The 19,797-nt window shown below is 42.1% G+C and overlaps 1 protein-coding gene across 5 annotated transcripts; it reads left to right on the top strand.

Annotated features, from left to right (window-relative positions):
- The first annotated feature begins 1,279 nt into the window (after nucleotides 1–1,279).
- LOC116553397 (protein SLFN14) lies at nucleotides 1,280–16,174 on the top strand. Of its 5 annotated transcripts, none has more exons than XM_032280865.1 (6): nucleotides 1,280–1,424; nucleotides 2,380–2,480; nucleotides 4,444–5,547; nucleotides 8,136–8,264; nucleotides 9,665–10,379; nucleotides 13,222–16,174. In XM_032280865.1, exons 3-6 carry the CDS (start codon nucleotides 4,488–4,490, stop codon nucleotides 14,054–14,056), a joined length of 2,739 nt encoding a protein of 912 aa, XP_032136756.1. In that variant the 5' UTR covers nucleotides 1,280–1,424; nucleotides 2,380–2,480; nucleotides 4,444–4,487; the 3' UTR covers nucleotides 14,057–16,174. The 5 variants fall into 5 exon arrangements, with proteins under 5 accessions (XP_032136756.1, XP_032136757.1, XP_032136755.1 ...); XM_032280866.1 differs by having other exon boundaries at nucleotides 4,475–5,547; XM_032280864.1 differs by lacking the exon at nucleotides 2,380–2,480 and having other exon boundaries at nucleotides 1,290–1,424; nucleotides 13,222–13,370; nucleotides 13,401–16,174.
- Nucleotides 16,175–19,797: the final 3,623 nt, after the last annotated feature.

The following is a 19,797-nucleotide window of genomic DNA, read 5'->3' on the forward strand; positions in this document are numbered from 1 at the left end:
TATTATTATTTGAGACAGAGTCTCTCTCTGTCATCCAGGCTAGAGTGCATTGCTGCGATATTGGTTCACTGCAACCTCTGCCTCCTGGGTTCAAGTAATTCTCATGCCTCAGCCTCCTAAGTAGCTAAGTTTACAGGTGCCTGCCACCACACTCTGCTAATTTTTGTATTTTTAGTAGAGACAGGGTTTGGTCATGTTGGCCAGGCTGGTCTTGAATTCCTGACCTCAGGTGATCTGCCCGCCTCAGCCTCCCAAAATTCTGGGATTACAGGTGTGAGCCACTGCGCCTGGCCGTCTGTTGGTTTTTACCATTTGTTTTTAAATTATGAAAAACAATTTATACGCATTGTAAACCATTAAAAATATAGATTAGTTAAAGACAATAAAGGGAAGAATAAGAAACTAATTAAAAAATAACTTTTAATTCTCCTACCCAGGGATAGCCAGCTCTTAATCTATGAAGATTTTTCTAGGCTGGGTCTTGTGTTTAACAAAGATGAAAAGTGGCAAAAAGAATAAAAGTAAATAGAATAGAGCAAGCCATTTAGAAGGTAATGAAATAGGTTAATATCGCCCACAATGAATAGGTACAGAATAGCCTAATTTAAAATAAAAATAGGCCGGGCGCGGTGGCTCACGCCTATAATCCCAGCACTTTGGGAGGCCGAGGTCAAGAGATCGAGACCATCCTGGTCAACATGGTGAAACCCCGTCTCTACTAAAAATCCAAAAAATTAGCTGGGTATGGTGGCACCCGCCTGTAGCCCCAGCTACTTGGGAGGCTGAGGCAGGAGAATTGCTTGAACCCAGGAGGCAGAGGCTGAGGTGAGCCAGGATCACGCCATTGCACTCCAGCCTGGGTAACAAGAGCAAAACTCTGTCTCAAAAAAAAAAAAAAGAAAAGAAAAGAAAAGGAAGTGAGAATAAAAGAATCCTGGCCGGACGTGGTGCCTCATGCCTGTAATCCTAGCACTTTGGGAGGCTGAGGTGGGTGGATCACCTGAGGTCAGGAGTTCAAGACCAGCCTGGCCATCAGGATGAAAACCCATCTTAAAAAAATAAAAATAGAGCTTTACATATAAAATTTTCCGGGGGCTGAAGGTATATGTATGATATGTGGAAGTGAAACTGTGTCCCTCAGAAGTGCTAGGTTTAACTTTTGCCTTTCACTTGAAAACTCCTGCTTTTTCTCATTACAACCTCATTCACTCCCTGAGGTCAGAGCCTGGCCTGCTAATCTGCCCTGTCACAGGCTCTTCAGGAGTCCTTATCGGCCTTCCTCAGTGTGTCAGTGTTATGAAGAAGTGGAGAGTCTGCTCCTCCCAAGCTAATATCAAAGGGCAAAAGGGGCTGTGATAGAAGCAAACATTCAGACTACAGCCAGATGTGGAACTGGAGCAGCAGGAGGAAACGCAAGAACATAGGTAAAAAAGAAAGAAAGAAAGAATGAAATTCTTTAAAAAAATCTTATCTGTCTAATTTTAGGTGCAGTCTACATCTGAGGGCATGAGGGATTAGTAAAATAGTATTTAAGGGAAAAATTTGTAAAGGAAAATGAGTAAAACATTCTGGGAAGTCCAGGTGCAGTGGCTCACGCTTGTGATCCCAGTACTTTGGGAGACTGAGGCGGGCAGATCACCTGAGGTCAACAGTCTGAGACCAGCCTGGCCAACATGGTGAAGCCCCATCTACTAAAAATACAAAAATTAGTTGCGAATGTGGCTCATGTCTGTAGTCCCAGCTACTCTGGAGGCTGAGAGAGGAGAATTGCTTGAACCTGGGGGGTGGAGGTTCCCGTGAGATCACGCCACTGCACTCTAGCCTAGGCACAGAGTGAGACTCTGTCTCAAAAAAAAAAAAAAAAAAAAAAAAAAAATTCTGGGAAATGTGGAAAGGATATTCATCTGGAGCTAGAATCTCAGGAAATGTTGTATTTATCATAGTTGTTATCAGCATTCAAATAACATTGATGAGACTTAGGAGTCACAAGACTATAGGGCCTGCTAGTTCAAATCAATTAGATTTGTTTTGTGGGTCCCCTCAGTGGAAGTTATGGGGAGACAAATTGCGGTTGAAAGTAAGGAAACCATTTCTAACACAGATGTCAGAAAACAGGAGGGACTAGAGGGACTATTTGATAGGTAGTGAGTTGCTCATGGCCAGAGATTTGCATGGCAACTTGTTGGGAGCTGGGAATATTATAGAGGAGATTTTAGAATTCGACAGATTGTTGGACTGGAGGATCTTTAAAGTCCTTTCCAACGCTTCTGTGAGTCAATGATATAAATAGAATGTTATGGGAAAATTCCCTAAGGGCCATAAAATACTACATTTACATGTACCTGTAGAAGAGGCTCACATTCTAAAAACAATTCCCAGGTCGATTCTGGTTTTCCTGAAGGAAGTGAAAAGGCAACCAAGAACAAACTGATGTCAGAGGAGTGTACAAATCTTGCCGGATGCCTGCTTTCTTCCTCTTGGTGAGTACATACCACACCCACAGGGCCCCTGCTTTGCAAAGATCACACAGAAAATGGGTTCTCTTCTTCTAGAGGAAGAATTTTAGTTGAGATAGCAAATATTTTGTTTTGCAATTAACTAAAGGTAAGGGGATTCTTTCTGAAATATTTGCTTCAGAGTTCAAATTTCAATTTAGGTGGCTATTCTCTGGTCTATGAAGCAAAAGAAGGGTGACAGTAATTTAATGACCATGACCCAAAAACTCATATTCTTTTCTAAGCTTTAGAGGTTTCCACAGCACAGGGCAGAACTATTAGAAGGGAAGGTAACGGCATGATCTTGGCTCACCACAACCTCTGCCTCCTGGGTTCAAGCGATTCTCCTGCCTCATTCTCTCAAGCAGCTGGTATTACAGGCATGCACCACCATGCCTGGCCAATTTTTGTATTTTTAGTACAGTTTTCATGTTTTCTCCATGTTGGTCAGATTGGTCTTGAACTCTCAACCTCAGATGATCCACCACCTCGGCCTCCCAAAGTGCTGGGATTACAGTGCTGAGATTACAACGTGAGCCCCTGCGCCTGGCTATTTTTATTTTTTTAGACAGAGTCCCACTCTGCTGCCTAGGCTAGAGTGCAATAGTGTAATCATGGCTCACTGCAGCCTCAAACTCCTGGGCTCAAGAGATCCTCCCACCTCAGCCTCCTAGGTAGCTGGGACTGCAGGTGTGCACCACCATACCTGCCTAATTTTAAAACTTTTTAAATCTTTTGTAAAGATGGGGTCTTCCTATGTTGTCCATGCTGGTCTCAACTCCTGGCCACAAGCAATCCTCCTACATCCACCTCCCAAAGTGCTGAGATTACACATGTGAGCTACCACACCCAGCCTATGTTTGTGTTTACAGCAAGATCTTCTACAGTACATATACTATAAAATGATACTTCCTTAGTTCTCTAGTGCCTTCCTTTCTTCCCCTTTTGAATTATAAATAAATGCATTGTCTCACTTCAACATCTATTTATGCAGATTTACTAATAACTTACCTGGGCTCCTGTGCCAACCTGTGCCCTTTATATCCAGGCTCAGTGTTGGTGTTTCCTGATTTAAATGGAAACTGTTTGAAAATGTTAGCAATTTAATTTTTCCATTATGACAAATATTAAGCATTCACCTTTATCAATGCATACTTATTCTGGCAAGGCTAAGGATATTTGGCAAAGTGATTAGAAAACAGCATATCAAAGATAATTTCCAGTTGTGTGGGGTGGCTCACATCTGTAATCCCAGCACTTTAGGAGGCCCAGGCAGGAGGACTGTAACATAGCAAGACTCCATCTCTCAAAAAAAGAAAAAGAAAAAAGAAAAATTAGCCAGGCATGGTGGCATGTGTCTGTAGTCTCAGCTACTAGAGAGACTGAAGTTGGAGAATCATTTGAGCTGGGAGGTTGAGGTTGTGTGAACTTTTTTTTTTTTTTTTTTGAGAGGGAGTCTTGCTCTGTCACCCAGGCTGGAGTGCAGTGGTTCAATCTTGACTCACTGCAACCTCCGCCTCCCAGGTTCAAGCCATTCTCCTGACTCAGCCTCGCCAGCAGCTGGAACTACAGGTATGCACCACCATGCCCAGCTAATTTTTGTATTTTTAGTAGAGACGAGGTTTCACCATATTGACCAGCTGGTCTTGAACTCCTGACCTCATAATCTACCTGCCTCTGTCTCCCAAAGTGCTGGGATTGCAGGCGTAAGTCACCACGCCCGCCTGCAGTGAACTATTATTGTGCCACTGCACTCCAACCTGAACAGTAGAGCAAGATTCTGTCTCTCAAAAACAAAAAACAAACAAAACAACAACAACAACAAAATATATAGACAGATGATTTCCAACATTAAAATGTATCTTCAGTAATTAATAGCTTTGAAGAAAATATTGTAATCTTTGGAATTATTGTTAATGTAGAAACAACACTTCTGCCCTAATTATAGGAACTTCTTTCTGTTATTGTTTGGAGCACAGAGTGGCTGCTGTGATGGAGAGTCTCAAGACGGATACTGACATGTCCTATCCTGAGATAACAGTAGATGTGGGCAGAGTGATCTTTGGAGAAGAAAACAGAAAGAAGATGACCAATAGCTGTTTGAAAAGATCTGAGAATTCTAGAATTATCCGGGCTATATGTGCGCTGTTAAATTCTGGAGGTGGTGTGATCAAAGCAGAGATTGATGACAAAACCTATAGTTACCAATGCCATGGGCTAGGACAGGATTTGGAAACTTCTTTTCAAAAACTGCTTCCTTCAGGTTCACAGAAATACCTTGACTACATGCAGCAGGGGCACAATCTCCTGATTTTTGTGAAGTCATGGAGCCCAGATGTTTTCAGCCTTCCACTGAGGATTTGCAGCTTGCGCTCCAATTTATATCAGAGAGATGTGACTTCTGCTATCAACTTGAGTGCTAGCAGTGCCCTGGAGCTTCTCAGAGAGAAAGAGTTTAGAGCCCAAAGAGGAAGACCAAGGGTGAAGAAGTTGCCTCCTCAGCAGGTTCTTGATAGATACATTCAGGAAGAGGAAGATATGAGAATATTTGCCTCAGAATTTTTTAAAAAGGACAAACTCATGTATAAGGAGAAACTCAACTTTACTGAGTCAACACATGTTGAATTTAAAAGGTTCACCACCAAAAAGATTGTACCTCGGATTAAAGAAATGCTACCTCATTATGTTTCCGCATTTGCCAACACTCAAGGGGGATACATCCTCATTGGAGTGGATGATAAGAGCAAAGAAGTGGTTGGATGTAAGCGGGAAAAAGTGAACCCTGACTTATTAAAAAAAGAAATTGAAAACTGCATAGAAAAATTGCCTACATTCCACTTCTGCCATGAGAAGCCAAAGGTAAATTTCACCACAAAAATCCTGAATGTGTACCAAAAAGATGTCCTGGATGGTTATGTCTGTGTGATTCAAGTGGAGCCCTTCTGTTGTGTGGTGTTTGCAGAGGCCCCAGATTCCTGGATCATGAAAGACAATTCTGTCACACGGCTGACAGCTGAGGAGTGGGTGGTCATGATGCTGGACACTCAGCCAGGTAAAGGGAAGTGAAGCCATTGTCCCTGTCAGCAGGGAGGAACCCCTTTCTCTGCCTTTTGTGGGGATTTGATCATATGTTTTAGTTAAAAAACAGTAATTTATTTTTGCTTGCAAGTGTTCTCCCATTACAGTGTTCTTTATCTAATATTTTTAGTTCCAAAGAGTCAGAATATAAACTGTTTGAGGTCAAGAAATGTTTGGATTCTATGACTTAAACAAGTTTTTTTGTTTGTTTGTTTATTTGTTTTTTTTGAGAGTCTGTCACCCAGGCTGGAGTGCAGTGGTGTGGTCTTGGCTCACTGCAACCTCCACCTCCCATGTGCAAGTGATTCTCGTGCCCCAGCCTCCCAAGTAGCTGGGATTACAGGCGCATGCCACCACGTCTGGCTAATTTTTGTATTTTTAATAGAGATGGGATTTCTCCGTGTTACCCAGGCTGGTCTCAAACTTCTGACCTCAAATGACATGCTCGCCTCTATCTTCCAAAGTGCTGAGATTATGCGTGTGAGCCACTGCTCCCAGCCAGCCTAAACAACTTGTAAAGTTTCAGTATGCCATCAGCTATGAGTTAGGAAAGCTCTCCTTTTCTTATCTACAAACCTGTTGAAAAAACTGTGCAGGCTGATCATCCTAGTCAAAATTGTAATAGTCTTACTTTAGAGATGGTATTTTAGAGAAACGTTTAAGAATGACTCCAAGGACAGGCGCAGTCCTAGCACTTTGGGAGGCCTAAGTGGGCAGATTGCCTGAGCCAAGGAGTTCTAGATCAGCCTGGTCAACATGGTGAGACCCCATCTCTCCCCCAAATATAAAACTAGCCAAGTGTGGCGGTGTATGCCTGTGGTCCCAGCTGCATGGGAGGCTGAGGTGAGAGGATTGCTTGAGCCTGGGAGGTGGAGGTTGCAGTGAGCAGAGATCACCCCACTACACTCCAGCCTGGACAACAGAGTAAGACCCTGTCTCAAATAAAATAAAATAAAATAAAATAAAGTAAAATAAAATAAAATGACTCCACTACTCCACTAATTCTTCCAAGCGAAACATTGTTGACAAATTTGAATTGTTTTAGTAACATTAGGAGCTAATAACCTTAAACCACTGGACTTAGGGTACAATCAAGTGGGGAAAAATGATGCAAAAGGAGATGCTAGCGCAGGGGGGTGGGGGGGGAGCAGGACCCCTGTTGTTCTCTCTTATCTTTCAGTTTTGCTTGGAAATGATTCCTAAGCAATCTATAAAGGACTGTAGGCTGAACTAAGCCTATCTGCTTGCCTTCATGGCCAGTATGTTTTACATTTGATCAAGACTCGAGTGATTAGAGAAATTTATTGGGTCATTTTTTCTCTTGTTTTAAATTTGTTTGAGCTCACTTCTCTCCTCCTCTCCCCTAAAGATCCTGCCACTTTTGATTCCATCTAACATTATATGGGGACATAAACAATTTTAACAACTTTTTTTTTTTGAGACAAGGTCTTGCTTTGTAGCCAAGGCTAGAGTGCAGTAGTGCGATCTCGGCTCACTGCAGCTTCTACCTCCCAGGTTCAAGCAATTCTCCCACCTCAGCCTCTCGAGTAGCTGGGATTGCAGGCACACCACCACACCCAGCTAATTTTTGTATTTTTAGTATACATGGGGTTTTATCATGTTGGCCAGGCTGGTCGTGAACTCCTGACCTCAGGTGATCCGCACCCCCCTCGGCCTCCCAAAGTGCTGGGATTACAGGCATGAGCCACTGCACTCAGCCAGCAACATTTTTTAAATACTGTGGTTTTAATTCTTGCTGATCCCCCCTAGGTGCCTTTTCTTTTTCTTTCTTTTTTTTTTTTAAGATGGGGTTTCACCATGATGGCCAGGCTGGTCTTGAACTCCTGACCTCAGGTGATCCACCCACCTCGGCCTCCCAAAGTGCTAGGATTACAGGCATGAGCCACCGCGCCCGGCCCGCCTTTTCTTCTTAGAGATAACCTGGAATCAAAATATTATAGTTGAGGCCGGGCGCGGTGGCTCACGCCTGTAATCCCAGGACTTTGGGAGGCCAAGGCGGGCAGATCAGTAGGTCAGGAGTTTGAGACCAGCCTGGCCAACGTGGTGAAACCCCGTCTCTACTAAAAATACAAAAATTAGCCGGACATGGTGGCACGCACCTGTAATCCCATCTACTCAGGAGGCTGAGGCAGGAGAATTGCTTGAACCCGGGAGGCAGAGGTTGCAGTGAGCCGAGATCACGCCATTGCACTCCAGCCTGGGCAACAAGAGCACAACTCCGTTCTCAAACAAACAAACAAACAAATTATTAGAGTTGAAAGAAATCTTAGAAATTATCACTTCACTCCTGCGTCAGAAAGAGATGAAATGACTTGCCCAAGCCGAGTCACACAGTGAGTTACAATATGTATGACATGACCCCTGCAGGAATTCCCAGACTTCCTTTCCTAACATATGTGAGCTGTCTGAGGCATAGTAAGTATGACTGCTCAGGCACCTGTGCACATCACAGGTCTCTAGTAAGAGGAGCCCAAAAAGAGGCTTTTTTGGTTTTTTACTTTTTATTTTTTATCTGAAACAACTTTCCATGTAATTGTCTAGCTCCTTCCAGTTTGATCACAGACTACAACTCTTACCTGATTTCATCAGCTTCATCTGAACGGAAAAGTCCTGGATATTCCATAAAAGTCTATGAATTGAAGGAGGCTCTGCAACGACATTTATTTCCAGGTATTCCCTCTTGATTTCAGCTGAGGGGACTGTTTGTTTTCTAAAATTGAGTTGGGAGGTATTAGTAGCAATGAGTTCTCCTTAGAGAAGGTCAAATGAAGAACTTAGCAGAAAATGATCCTGAAATTTTATTTATTATTATTATTTTTCTCTCTCTCTTTTTTTTTACTTTGGTGCCATGACTTGGATTGAAATTTTATTTATATAAAAATTATACACACACACATATATATATATTTATATAAGTCTGACCCTTGTTTCCCAGTCATCTGATTCCCACTATTACTATTTCCCTGTGCTTTTCAACTTCTCGTGACATATGGCTTTTGTTTTCCAAATTTGAGAGTGCAGAACATTTCTTAGGTATCTACCATCAAAAAACTGCCCCTGGCTTTCCAATGCAGAAGGAGCCATTGTGTCGTCTGCACTTCTTCTAAAGCAGGGTTTCTCAACCTCAGCACTATTGTCACTTGAGTCAGATAACTTTTGTTGTGGGAGAGAGAGCCCTGTGAATTGTAGAATATTTAGCAGCATTCCTGGCTGGTACCTACTATATGTCAGTAGCTCCTCTCCAATTGTGACAATAAAAAATTCTCGGGCCGGGCGCGGTGGCTCAAGCCTGTAATCCCAGCACTTTGGGAGGCCGAGGCAGGTGGATCACGAGGTCAAGAGATCGAGACCATCCTGGTCAACACGGTGAAACCCCGTCTCTACTAAAACTATAAAAAATTAGCTGGGCATGGTGGCGCGTGCCTGTAATCCCAGCGACTCAGGAGGCTGGGGCAGGAGAATTGCCTGAACCCGGGAGGCGGAGGTTGCGGTGAGCCGAGATCGCGCCATTGCACTCCAGCCTGGGTAACAAGAGCGAAACTCCGTCCCAAAAAAAAAAAAAAAATTAAAAAAAAAAAAAAATTCTCAGGCCAGCATGGTGGCTCATGCCTGTAATCCAGCACTTTGGGAGGCCAAGGCAGGCAGATCACCTCAGGTCAGGAGTTCAAGATGAGCCTGCCAACATGATGAAATCCTGTCTCTACTAAAAATACAAAAATTAGCCAGGTACGGTGGCATGTGACTGTAATCTCAGCTACTAAGGAGGCTGAGGCAGGAGAATCGCCAAATCCGGGAGGCAGAGGCTGCAGTGAGCTGAGATTGTGCCACTGCACTCCAGCCTGGGCGACAAAGAGACTGTCTCAAAAACAAAATTCTCTAGACATCGCTGAATGTCCTTGGGGATGGGGGTGAAGTGGGGGAGCAAAACTGCTACTGGTTAGAATCACAATTCTAAAGAAAAGCTCTTATTTTCCCAAATGCACCAGGTATCATTTCTTTCTGCAATGTTGCAGGAATACCTACCATTGACTTTTGTAAGTTTTGGTAACATCTATTCCTTCAATTTTCAGTGACACAGGAAGAGGTACAATTTAAACCAGAATCCCTCTGTAAGAAGCTGTTCTCAGATCATAAAGAGCTGGAGGGATTAATGAAGACCCTGATACATCCTTGTTCTCAGGGAATTGTGATATTTTCTAGAAGCTGGGCTGGTGATGTTGGCTTCAGGAAAGAACGGAATGTCCTGTGTGATGCTCTCCTAATAGCAGTTAACAGCCCCTTGGTACTCTATTCAATCTTAATAGACCCCAGTTGGCTTGGAGGACGTGAATATGCCCGAAACACAGCTCATCGGTTAAAGCAGAAACTGCAAACTGTTGGTGGTTACGCAAGGAAAGTGTGCATCATTCCAAGGGTGATACACCTGGCCAGCACACAGAGTAGACCTGGTGAGATCCCCCTGTGCTACCCGAGGTCCTATAGGCTTGCTGATGAGGAGGAAATGGAAGACTTGCTGCAGGCTCTTGTGGTGGTCTCCCTGTGCTCCAGATCTCTTCTGAGCGACCAGCTGGGCTGTGAGTTTTTCAACTTGCTCATAATGGAGCAGAGCCAGTTGCTTTCTGAGAGCCTTCAAGAGACGCGTGAATTATTTATCTACTGCTTTCCAGGAACCAGGAAGACAGCTCTAGCCATACAAATCATGGAGAAAATTAAGGACTTGTTTCACTGCAAGCCAAAAGAGATCCTCTATGTTTGTGAAAGTGACTCCCTAAAGGATTTTGTGACGTAAGAGTTTTACCAACTAAACACACACAAAAATATATTCAATCAGTCTTTTCAAAAGTGTCACAAAGTAGTTTATGTTTTTAGTTTAAGTTTTTGCAATGCCTTAGCTGCATAAGTGCAAGAGCGCAAACTATACACACATTTCCAAATAATCAGGGAATTGATCTGCAATCAGGTAATTTATAATGTTCAACTTTAAACATCTCATTATAAATAACTCAAATGTACATAACTTAAATTTATAGAACCAGAAACACTTTTTTCCACAATCCATGGCCTTAATTTTAAGAAAAATAGAAATGGCCGGGCGCGGTGGCTCAAGCCTGTAATCCCAGCACTTTGGGAGGCCGAGGCGGGTGGATCACAAGGTCAAGAGATCAAGACCATCCTGGTCAACATGGTGAAACCCCGTCTCTACTAAAAATAAAAAAAAATAGCTGGGCATGGTGGTGCGTGCCTGTAATCCCAGCTACTCAGGAGGCTGAGGGAGGAGAATTGCCTGAACCCAGGAGGCGGAGGTTGCGGTGAGCTGAGATCGCGCCATTGCACTCCAGCCTGGGTAACAAGAGTGAAACTCCATCTCAAAAAAAAAAAAAAAAAAATGAAAAGAAAAATAGAAATGAACCCATTTTGCTTTAAGTATACTTTTTGTTTGATATGTAATGTTTTAAAGTCATAAGGTGTTTCTGCTAATTAGACATTGCACCTAGCATAAACCTGAATTTAAATACTATTTGATTTTATTCATAAAATATTTTCATTTTTGAGTTGTTCTGCATCAGTAATTTTAGAAAATACACAAATTCGCTGATTTAAATCTTTAGCTTTTAGTAAAACGAGGGTGAAATCATTATTATTTTTTATTTGGTTTTGTTATTCAACAAATCTTTTTGAGCACTGTTGATACGGTATCTACTGTGCTACATTTACTGTTAGGGGAGAAAACATATTGAGGAGCTTGCCATAAAAAAATAGACAATGTATTATATAATAATAAAGACATACTTTATTTATTTATTATTTATTTTTGAGATGGAGTCTCACTTTGTCACCCAGGCTGGAGTGCAGCGACATGATCTCAGCTCACTGCAACCTCTGTCTCTGGGGTTCGAGTGATTCTCCTCCCTCAGCCTCCTGAGCAACTGGGATTACAGGTGTGCACCACCACGCTGGGCTAATGTTTGTATTTCTAGTAGAGATGGGGTTTCACCATGTTGGCCAGGCTGGTCTCGAACTCCTGACCTCAAGTGATCCACCTGCCTCCTCCTGGCAAAGTGCTGGGTTTACAGGCGTGAGCCACTGTGCCTGGCCTCATGCCCATTTTAACAGGTTAGAGGTTGGTTGGCAAATATTCCCCAGTGGAGGAGACCATTGGACACACTGCTAAACAGTCAGTATGAGAAGTAAATCAAATGGGAGAGGGCTTTCTAGGCAAAAGGCACAGCGCGTTCAAAGACATGGAGACACTAGAGAACCAGAATGGTAGGTCTGACTGAGCCAGTGCAGAGTGTGGGTATACAGCAGGTAGTATGTTGAAAAGGGGGCAGAAGCCAGATTATGAGGAATCCTGCAGATTGTGCTGAAGACTACGTTCTTTAGTAAGATTTATAACTAAGTTTCAAAATACCCCAGTCAAAAGGCTAACTCAACAAATATCTATTGAAGCCCTAATGTGAGAGGGATACAAAGATGGCTAAGATCAGTGCTTTTATTTGAGTCCACACAGTTCAAACCAGAAGTGAAGAACATAGTTATGATTCAAGGCATAATACAGGAGGTAGTAAAGCCCTAGGAACTGTGTATGTAAAGTCATGGAATCTGTAGGGATGAGTGATGTTTCTTGGATCCAAATTAAAGGAGGCAAAAAACAACCATATTTGTTAAGAAAAAGTACATATATGCTAAAGCATACTATAAAGGAAAATTACCAAGTAAATGAGGTAGCCCCAGAGAAGCATAGCCCATAGATTTGGTACCCTACTTGATGTGTCATGGAACTCAGCATCCTCTCGATGTTTCTCTTGCCAAATCTAAAGGAAGTTAGAGGAATTTGAACTAGTCCATTTTTTTTTGCTCATAAAAATTATGATATGCATCTATATAACTGTTCTCCAGCTCTACAAAGGATAGAAAGTAAAGAAATGGTAGTAACAAGTGTTAAGTTAACTTTAAGATTTCCTTTAGATGTAATGAACTAGCCGGGCACAGTGGCTCATGCCTGTAATCCCAGCACTTTGGGAGGCTGAGGTGGGCGGATCACCTGAGGTGGGGAGTTTGAAACCAGCCTGACCAACATGGTGAAACCCCGTCTCTACTAAAAATACAAAAAAAAAAAAAAAAAAAATTAGCTGGGTGTGGTGGCGCATGCCTGTAGTCCCAGCTACTAGGGAGACTGAGGCAGGAGAATCGGTTGAACCCGGGAGGTAGATGGGTTACAGTGAGCTGAGATCATGCCATTGCACTCCAGCCTGGGCAATAAGAGCAAAACTTTGTCTCAAAAACAAACAAACAAACAAGCAAGCAAAAGATGTAATGAACTTGTCTTCAGGATTGCCAAAAGTAGAAATGGGCTACTAATCGAAATAATACAGTCGGTTTCCTGGGTTCATTTCAGAAGTTTCACATGCAGACTTAGCTGGACAAACCCAAAGAGCAGGGCATAAAATTATGCATTCTGTCTGTCAGGTAACTTGTAATTAGAACAGTTTTGTGGTATTCACACTACTGAATCAATGACTCAGCCTGTGGATGAGCATCAGCCTCTGATTCCATTACAGAGTAATGAATGCTGATATTCCCTTTGTTGATATGGCTCAAGCCGTTTTCTCTTTCCTTCTTATAGCCAACAAACCACCTACCAAGCTGTGACTCGGAAAACTTTCATGCAAGGGGAGTTTCTAAAGATTAAACACATAGTGATGGATGAGACTGAGAATTTCTGTAGTAAATACGGCGATTGGTACATGAAGGCTAAGAACATCACACATCCAAAGGTGAGGTGGCCTGGAAGTGAAAACCATCACCATGGGATTCTCTGGCTTTTTCTTGACCCTTTTCAAATCCATCACGCAGATGTCAATGGCCTTCCCCCTCCATCTGCTCAGTTTCCTCGAAAAACAATCAGCAGAGGGATCCACTGTGCTCTGGAAATAGCAAAGGTCATGAAAGAAGAAATGAAGAGGATCCAAGAAAATCCTCCCTCCAACATGTGTCCAGACACATTAGCATTGTTCAGGGAGGCTGCCTATGAGGAAGCCATGCATGCCCAGGCTCTGCCTGGGGTGTGTGAGACAAAGACTAATTTGACAACGGAACAAATAGCTCACTATGTGGCAAGAAAATGTCATAGCCTGTTCCAGTATGGCTATCTGCCCAAAGATATAGCAATTCTGTGCAGGAGAGGGGAGGACAGAGGACGCTATAAGCTTGCACTGCTAAAAGCAATGGAATTAACTGAGACCCACAGAGCACCAGAGGTTGTGTTTAGCCAGGCCACTGGTGTTTGCGGAAGTCACATTGTTTTAGACAGTATTCAGCAATTTTCAGGTCTGGAGAGGACTATCGTGTTTGGGCTTAGTCCAGAATGTGACCAGTCAGAGGAATTTCATAAGCTCTGCTTTGCCTCAAGAGCCATTAAACACCTCTACTTGCTTTATGAAAAGAAAGCAGTCTTCTGAAAATTATTACAAATAATACAGGAGGCAGGAAGAGCAGAGTCCTTTCTCCTAGACAGGTGGCAGTGATTCCTTTTTAATATTACAAGTAAGGAAACCAAGACACATCAGTATTTCCTGGAGCCACAGAAATGTCTCTTAGGGCTGAACCTTCCATTCTATTTTAATGCCACTGGCCTTTTCACAGTCTCGTTCACCTCCTACCTACACAATTACAACAGACTTATAATTAGTCCCCCATCTCCAGCTTTCCTACTCAATCCAGCTGTCATCCATCAAACAGAGTTCTCCTCAAATAGAGAACTGACTTTATGTAATACCTTGCTAACCTATCTTCAGTGAGTCCCCACAGCCTTCAAACCTAACCAGTTTTTAAGGCTTTCATTAATATGCCCTGACTTGCTTTCCCAATCACATCCTTTATTATATCTCTATCTCCCAGTGTTTCTCATGCACCCCAGCCTACCTGGCCTATTTTTCGGATGGTGGTATGGTGCCCTCCAGGCAAGTTACTTTGCCTTTGTCACAAAAGCAGCCAGTTGACTGGCACCTCATGCTGGCTATGGGTCTCAAACTTTTCAGGTCCAGAACTCGATTGCCTTTTTGCACCAAGTCTAGATCAGTCTCTTGGAGATAATTTATGCTAATTAAGCTCACAAAGGACCAAATCGTAAATGAAAATGCTACTCTGTTAATTTATAGTGAGGACCATAGTAATAAGTGGGCCAGTGCCCTCAACAGTAATATAGGAAGCCAAATTATATGAGCATAGCCTTGCAGTAAGGGAAGCTAGTAATTTGATTCAATTATTAAAAGTCTTCAGGCTGTATTAGACTATTGCAATATCTATTAGGTTGGTGTGAAAGTGCAAAAACCGCATTTACTTTTGAACCAACCTCATATAAAATAAAATTGAAATCATTTCTAAAATAAAGATATTTCCATCAAAAGGACTAGACAAGTTAGTTTACAGGTTTACAAGCTAAAGCAAATTTAGAATGCTAAGGATGACTACTTTTCATTATTCTCTGCCCTCAGATGAAATCTTTTTTTCTGTCCTGATTACTAAAGTTTCCAGGTTGATCACCAACCCTTTCCTCACTGCCCCCAACATATACAAATTTGGCCTACCTTCAATCTCTACGTATATGAATACACTCACGTAGGCTAGGAACTCCTTATACTCTGCTGCTAGCCTGGAAAGTAGTCTTCCTATAAGGGGCCTTTGCACATTGCTGATCTCTTCCATTATGACTTGGTGTTAATTTTTAAATCCAGCTCTCAGAGTTTATGGGGATCCTGGGTGTCAACTTTATCACCGACAGCACCCCCACACATCCCTGACTCCTGCTCTGCACCTGTGCCATTTTCTCAGTCTTTAAACCCTTTTCTGTCCCCTCCACCTTTGAAATCCTTACTTGTCAATCAAATCCTTGTTCAAATGCCTATTACCTCAATTAAACTTTTACTATCGTCCTAAGTGAAACTTTCCAATGTAAATGATACATATTAGAGATAAAATCAAAGTTTCCTTTTTCTAGTCAGCTCCCCGAATGGCTGAGCCAGTCCTGTGCTCTTCAAAATACTCTTGCTTTTGCAAGGATTTTTAAACTGCTTTGGAAGTATTCTTATTTCCAAACTGTTTTTAACTTCTAGAAAAGTTTAAGACAACTTGATTGACTCTGGGGAGGCTTGAATCTGGGAAAACATGGGGAAATTTTGGTTATAATTTTAGATAAAGCCCCTCAGTCTTCCAAGAGGTGGAAGAGTAGGCAGGGTTTCTAGAAGCTCTCTTAGCTACCTTTTTGAATTATTTAGAAGAGCTAGCCTGCACGTAGGCATGGATTGAAAAGAAAAACCTCTCCCTTGCTTCCCACTGCTCTAATTACCTGGTGTTTCTTCCTTTTTACCTTTCCTTGGGAGCTTTAGGGTACTTTTGGGTAGAAGGAAATGAAGTTTAGCAATTAGTTTTGCAAAAGATGCCAATGCATTAACATTCTGATGAAGGAGATGTATGAATTCCATAAAAATAAAGAGTCAAAGTCAACAGGATAAGAAGGAGTATGGGTGGGACAGAGAATTGCTATATTTTAGTCATAAGCCTTAGTACCATTTGACTTTTAAAAATACATGCATGCATTATATAATTTTTTTCTCTGACACCCCAACCCATTATATGATTTTTAATAAAAATTGATTTGTAAAGAATTGTTTTGAATATTGAATTTGGGAGTCTTTGTTAGTTCTTAGTCTAGTGAAACAACTCAATCAGGATGGAAGTAGAATAACGAACTCAGGGATTCTCAACCCTGGATGCTCATTAAAATTTCCTGGGGAACTTTAAAAAAATATCAGCAATCAGGCCAGACACCAGACTAATTAACAGCATGGCTAGATACAGGCTTGAGCATTGGTATTTATCAAATGTTGTCCAGGCAGGGTGCAATGGATCATGCCTATAATACCAGAACTTTGAAAGGCTGAGGTTGGGGGGAAATCACTTGAGGCCAGGAGCAACATAAGCAAGACCCATCTCTACAAAAAATTTAAAAAAAAAAATTAGCTGGGCATGGTGGTGCATGCTTTTAGTCCTAGCTACTCAAGAGGCCAAGGTGGGAGAATTGCTTGAGCCCAGGAGTTTGAGGCTATAGTGAGCTATGATTACTCCTCTGCATTTCAGCCTGGGTGACAGAGCAAGACTCTTATCTCTTAAAAAAAAAAAAAAAAAGAAGAAGAAGAAGTTGGCTGGGCGCAGTGACTCACGCCTGTAATCCCAGCACTTCGGGAGGCCAAGACGGGCAGATCACGAGGTCAGGAGTTCGAGACCAGCATGATCAACATGATGAAACCCCGTCTCTACTAAAAATACAAAGAAAATTAGCTGGGCATGGTGGTGCATGCCTGTAATCCCAGCTACTCAGGAGGCTGAGGCAGGAAAATCGCTTGAATCCAGGAGCAGAAGTTGTGGTAAGCCAAGATCACATCACTGCACTCCAGCCTGGGCAACAGAGCGAGACTGCATCTCAAAAAAAAAAAAAAAAAAAAACAACGTTGTTCAAATGATTCTAATATGTCACAAGTGTTGAGAACCATTGAACACTTCTCCTAGTCTGTTCTGTCTTCAAAAAATGTTTGCACATTTCTCTTCCTATTAAGACTGTGAGCTGCTTGAGAGTAAGAGTATGTGTCACTTACATATCTATATTTCCCCTAGAACAACTAGTACAGTGCCTCTCACATGTCAGGTGCTCAGCAAATATTTGCTGAATTGTAGATTATAGAAAACCGGAATCTACTAGGGACCTACAATGATTCTATTCAATAGTATGAATATCTAATATTAGAGATTTCAGAGAGGTCAGTGTGAAGAATAATCTTTGACACTGTAATAATGAAGAATAAGGGAACAATAAAAGGCAACTCAATTGTTTTTAGGCAACAGATCAAGTTAAAGATCTATGGTGATAGTTCATGAGGTTCAAATGTAAGATTAGGAACTGGTGGGGACTAAGAATAATTGGCTAACTTGGTTGTACTTAGATTTCTCAATGTTTTCTACAAAGTCTTAATACGATGGATAAAGCAATTAACTAAATTAAATAACTGAGATAAAAGAGAAGATTTAGAAGCTGTGAGAAGCTTCTAAAACTTACTTTTAACAAGAAGGGTAATATAATATTATCTTGGAAGTTTCAGAAATGGAGAAAGGCAACATTAAAAGTTCTTAAATCCTCTTGTTAGCTGGGTATAACATTTTTTCATTTTTGCTTATTTATTTCTATTCTTTGTTGGTATGGAAAATATTTTTACATAGTTATGACCAAGTTGTGCAGTCAATTTTATATACTATATGTGTGCTTTTCCATTTAATTGTTTTGTGAGATACTGCTATAGGCTACATTCCTGTTCCCAACATTTCATAACTCTCTGTATCTATACCCTTTGTAGTTCCTAACATTAGAGGTAGAAATAGTTTCCACCCCTTTAATGTGGCCTTGGCCATGTGACTTGGAATGTTAGTAGTTGTGATGCACATAGAGGCTGTACATTGGACTTTCAGCATTGGGCTTGCTCTCTTGGGTTTCTGCTATTTCCATACAGAAATGTGCCCTGGGTGGCCCACCAGCCACTAAGATGTGTGAGTCCAACTTGAACTCAACTTGTGGCCTGGAGCCAAGTTCCACCAGTCCTAACTAGCTCAGCCAAAATCCAGCTGATCTGAAAGTGCATGAATGAGAAATAAAAGCTTATTATGTAATGACCAAGATTTCAAGGTTGTTTGTTTTATAGCTGTAGCTAATGCAGGCATTTTCCTCCTGTTGTAGCACAGTCTTCAATATAATCATTTTTAATGGGTGCACCGCATCCTAGCCAGCTCATATGAAATTTCAATAATCATTCCCCTGTTATTTGTATCACTAGCAATTTTACACCAATAAAATTAAGCCAGGCACATACAAGCCTTTTCTTTTTATGGTATATTTATAAATCCCTGGAGATGGGCTTACTGTATGAAAAGGTGACCTGTAAGAATCACTTTATTGAGATTAGTTCTGATGGGAAGTGAATGGAAAATCCCAATCACTGCATCTCATAACATATAAATGTGTTGCAATAACTAAGGTAGCAAAATGCTGACATCAGGTTCTGATGACAGAAAAGAGGGATTGATATCTTGGAAACAGGTGACTCTGCAAGGGAACATTGAGAGTGAAACTAATGCTCACCACCCTAACCCACAGCTGCAGAGGAAGAACTTAACTTGGAGAACAATGAGCAGAAACAATTATACAACCTTGACACTGTATTAAAAAAAGAATTGGTGGTCACTTAAAACTGACATAGGGTACCAAGAGAAAAGAAAAGATGCCGCTGACCATGAACCGGATCTTTTAATTTTTTTTTAATTAGGTAGGTATGGTGGCTCACGCCTGTAATCCCAGCACTTTGAGAGGATGAGGCAGGTGGATCATGAGGACAGGAGATCCAGACCATCCTGGCCAACATGGTGAAACCCTGTCTCTACTAAAAATACAACAACAACAACAAAGTTAGCTGGGTATGGTGGTGTGCGCTTGTAGTCCCAGCTACTTGGGAGGCTTAGGCAGGAGAATCACTTGAACCCAGGAGGCGGAGGCTGCAGTGATGCCATCTTGGCTCACCACAACCGCCGCTTCCTGGGTTCAAGTGGTTCTCCTGCCCCAGCCTCGCAAGTAGCTGGGATTATGGGCATGCGCTGCTATGCCTGGCTAATCTTGTATTTTTAGTAGAGATGGGGTTTCTCCATGTTTGTCAGGTTGGTCTCAAACTCCCAACCTCCGGTGATCCACCCGCATTGACCTCCCCAAAGTGCTGGGATTATAGGCGTAAGCCACTGTGCCCGGCTAAAAAAAATTAAAAATTTTTTTTTTTTTTTGGAGACAGGGTCTCATTCCTGTTGCTCACGTTGGAGTGCAGTAGCACAATCACAGCTCACTGCAGCCTCAACTTCCCGGGCTCAGGCAATCCTCCCACCTCAGCCTCTGAGTAGCTGGGACTACAGGTGTGTGCCACCACGTCTGGCTAATTTTGGTACTTTTTGTAGAGACAGGGTCCTGCCATGTTGCCCAGGCTGGTCTCAAATTCCTGAGCTCAAGTGATCCACCTGCTTCAGCCTCCCAAAGTGCTAGGATTACAGGCATGAGCCACTGTGCCCACCCTAAACAGGACTTTTTAAAAACAGAAACTCTGGCATAGAGAAATCC

The sequence above is a fragment of the Sapajus apella genome, unplaced genomic scaffold, assembly GCF_009761245.1.
Source record: "Sapajus apella isolate SASKATOON/1434 unplaced genomic scaffold, GSC_monkey_1.0 scaffold12, whole genome shotgun sequence".
Classification (NCBI taxonomy): domain Eukaryota; kingdom Metazoa; phylum Chordata; class Mammalia; order Primates; family Cebidae; genus Sapajus; species Sapajus apella.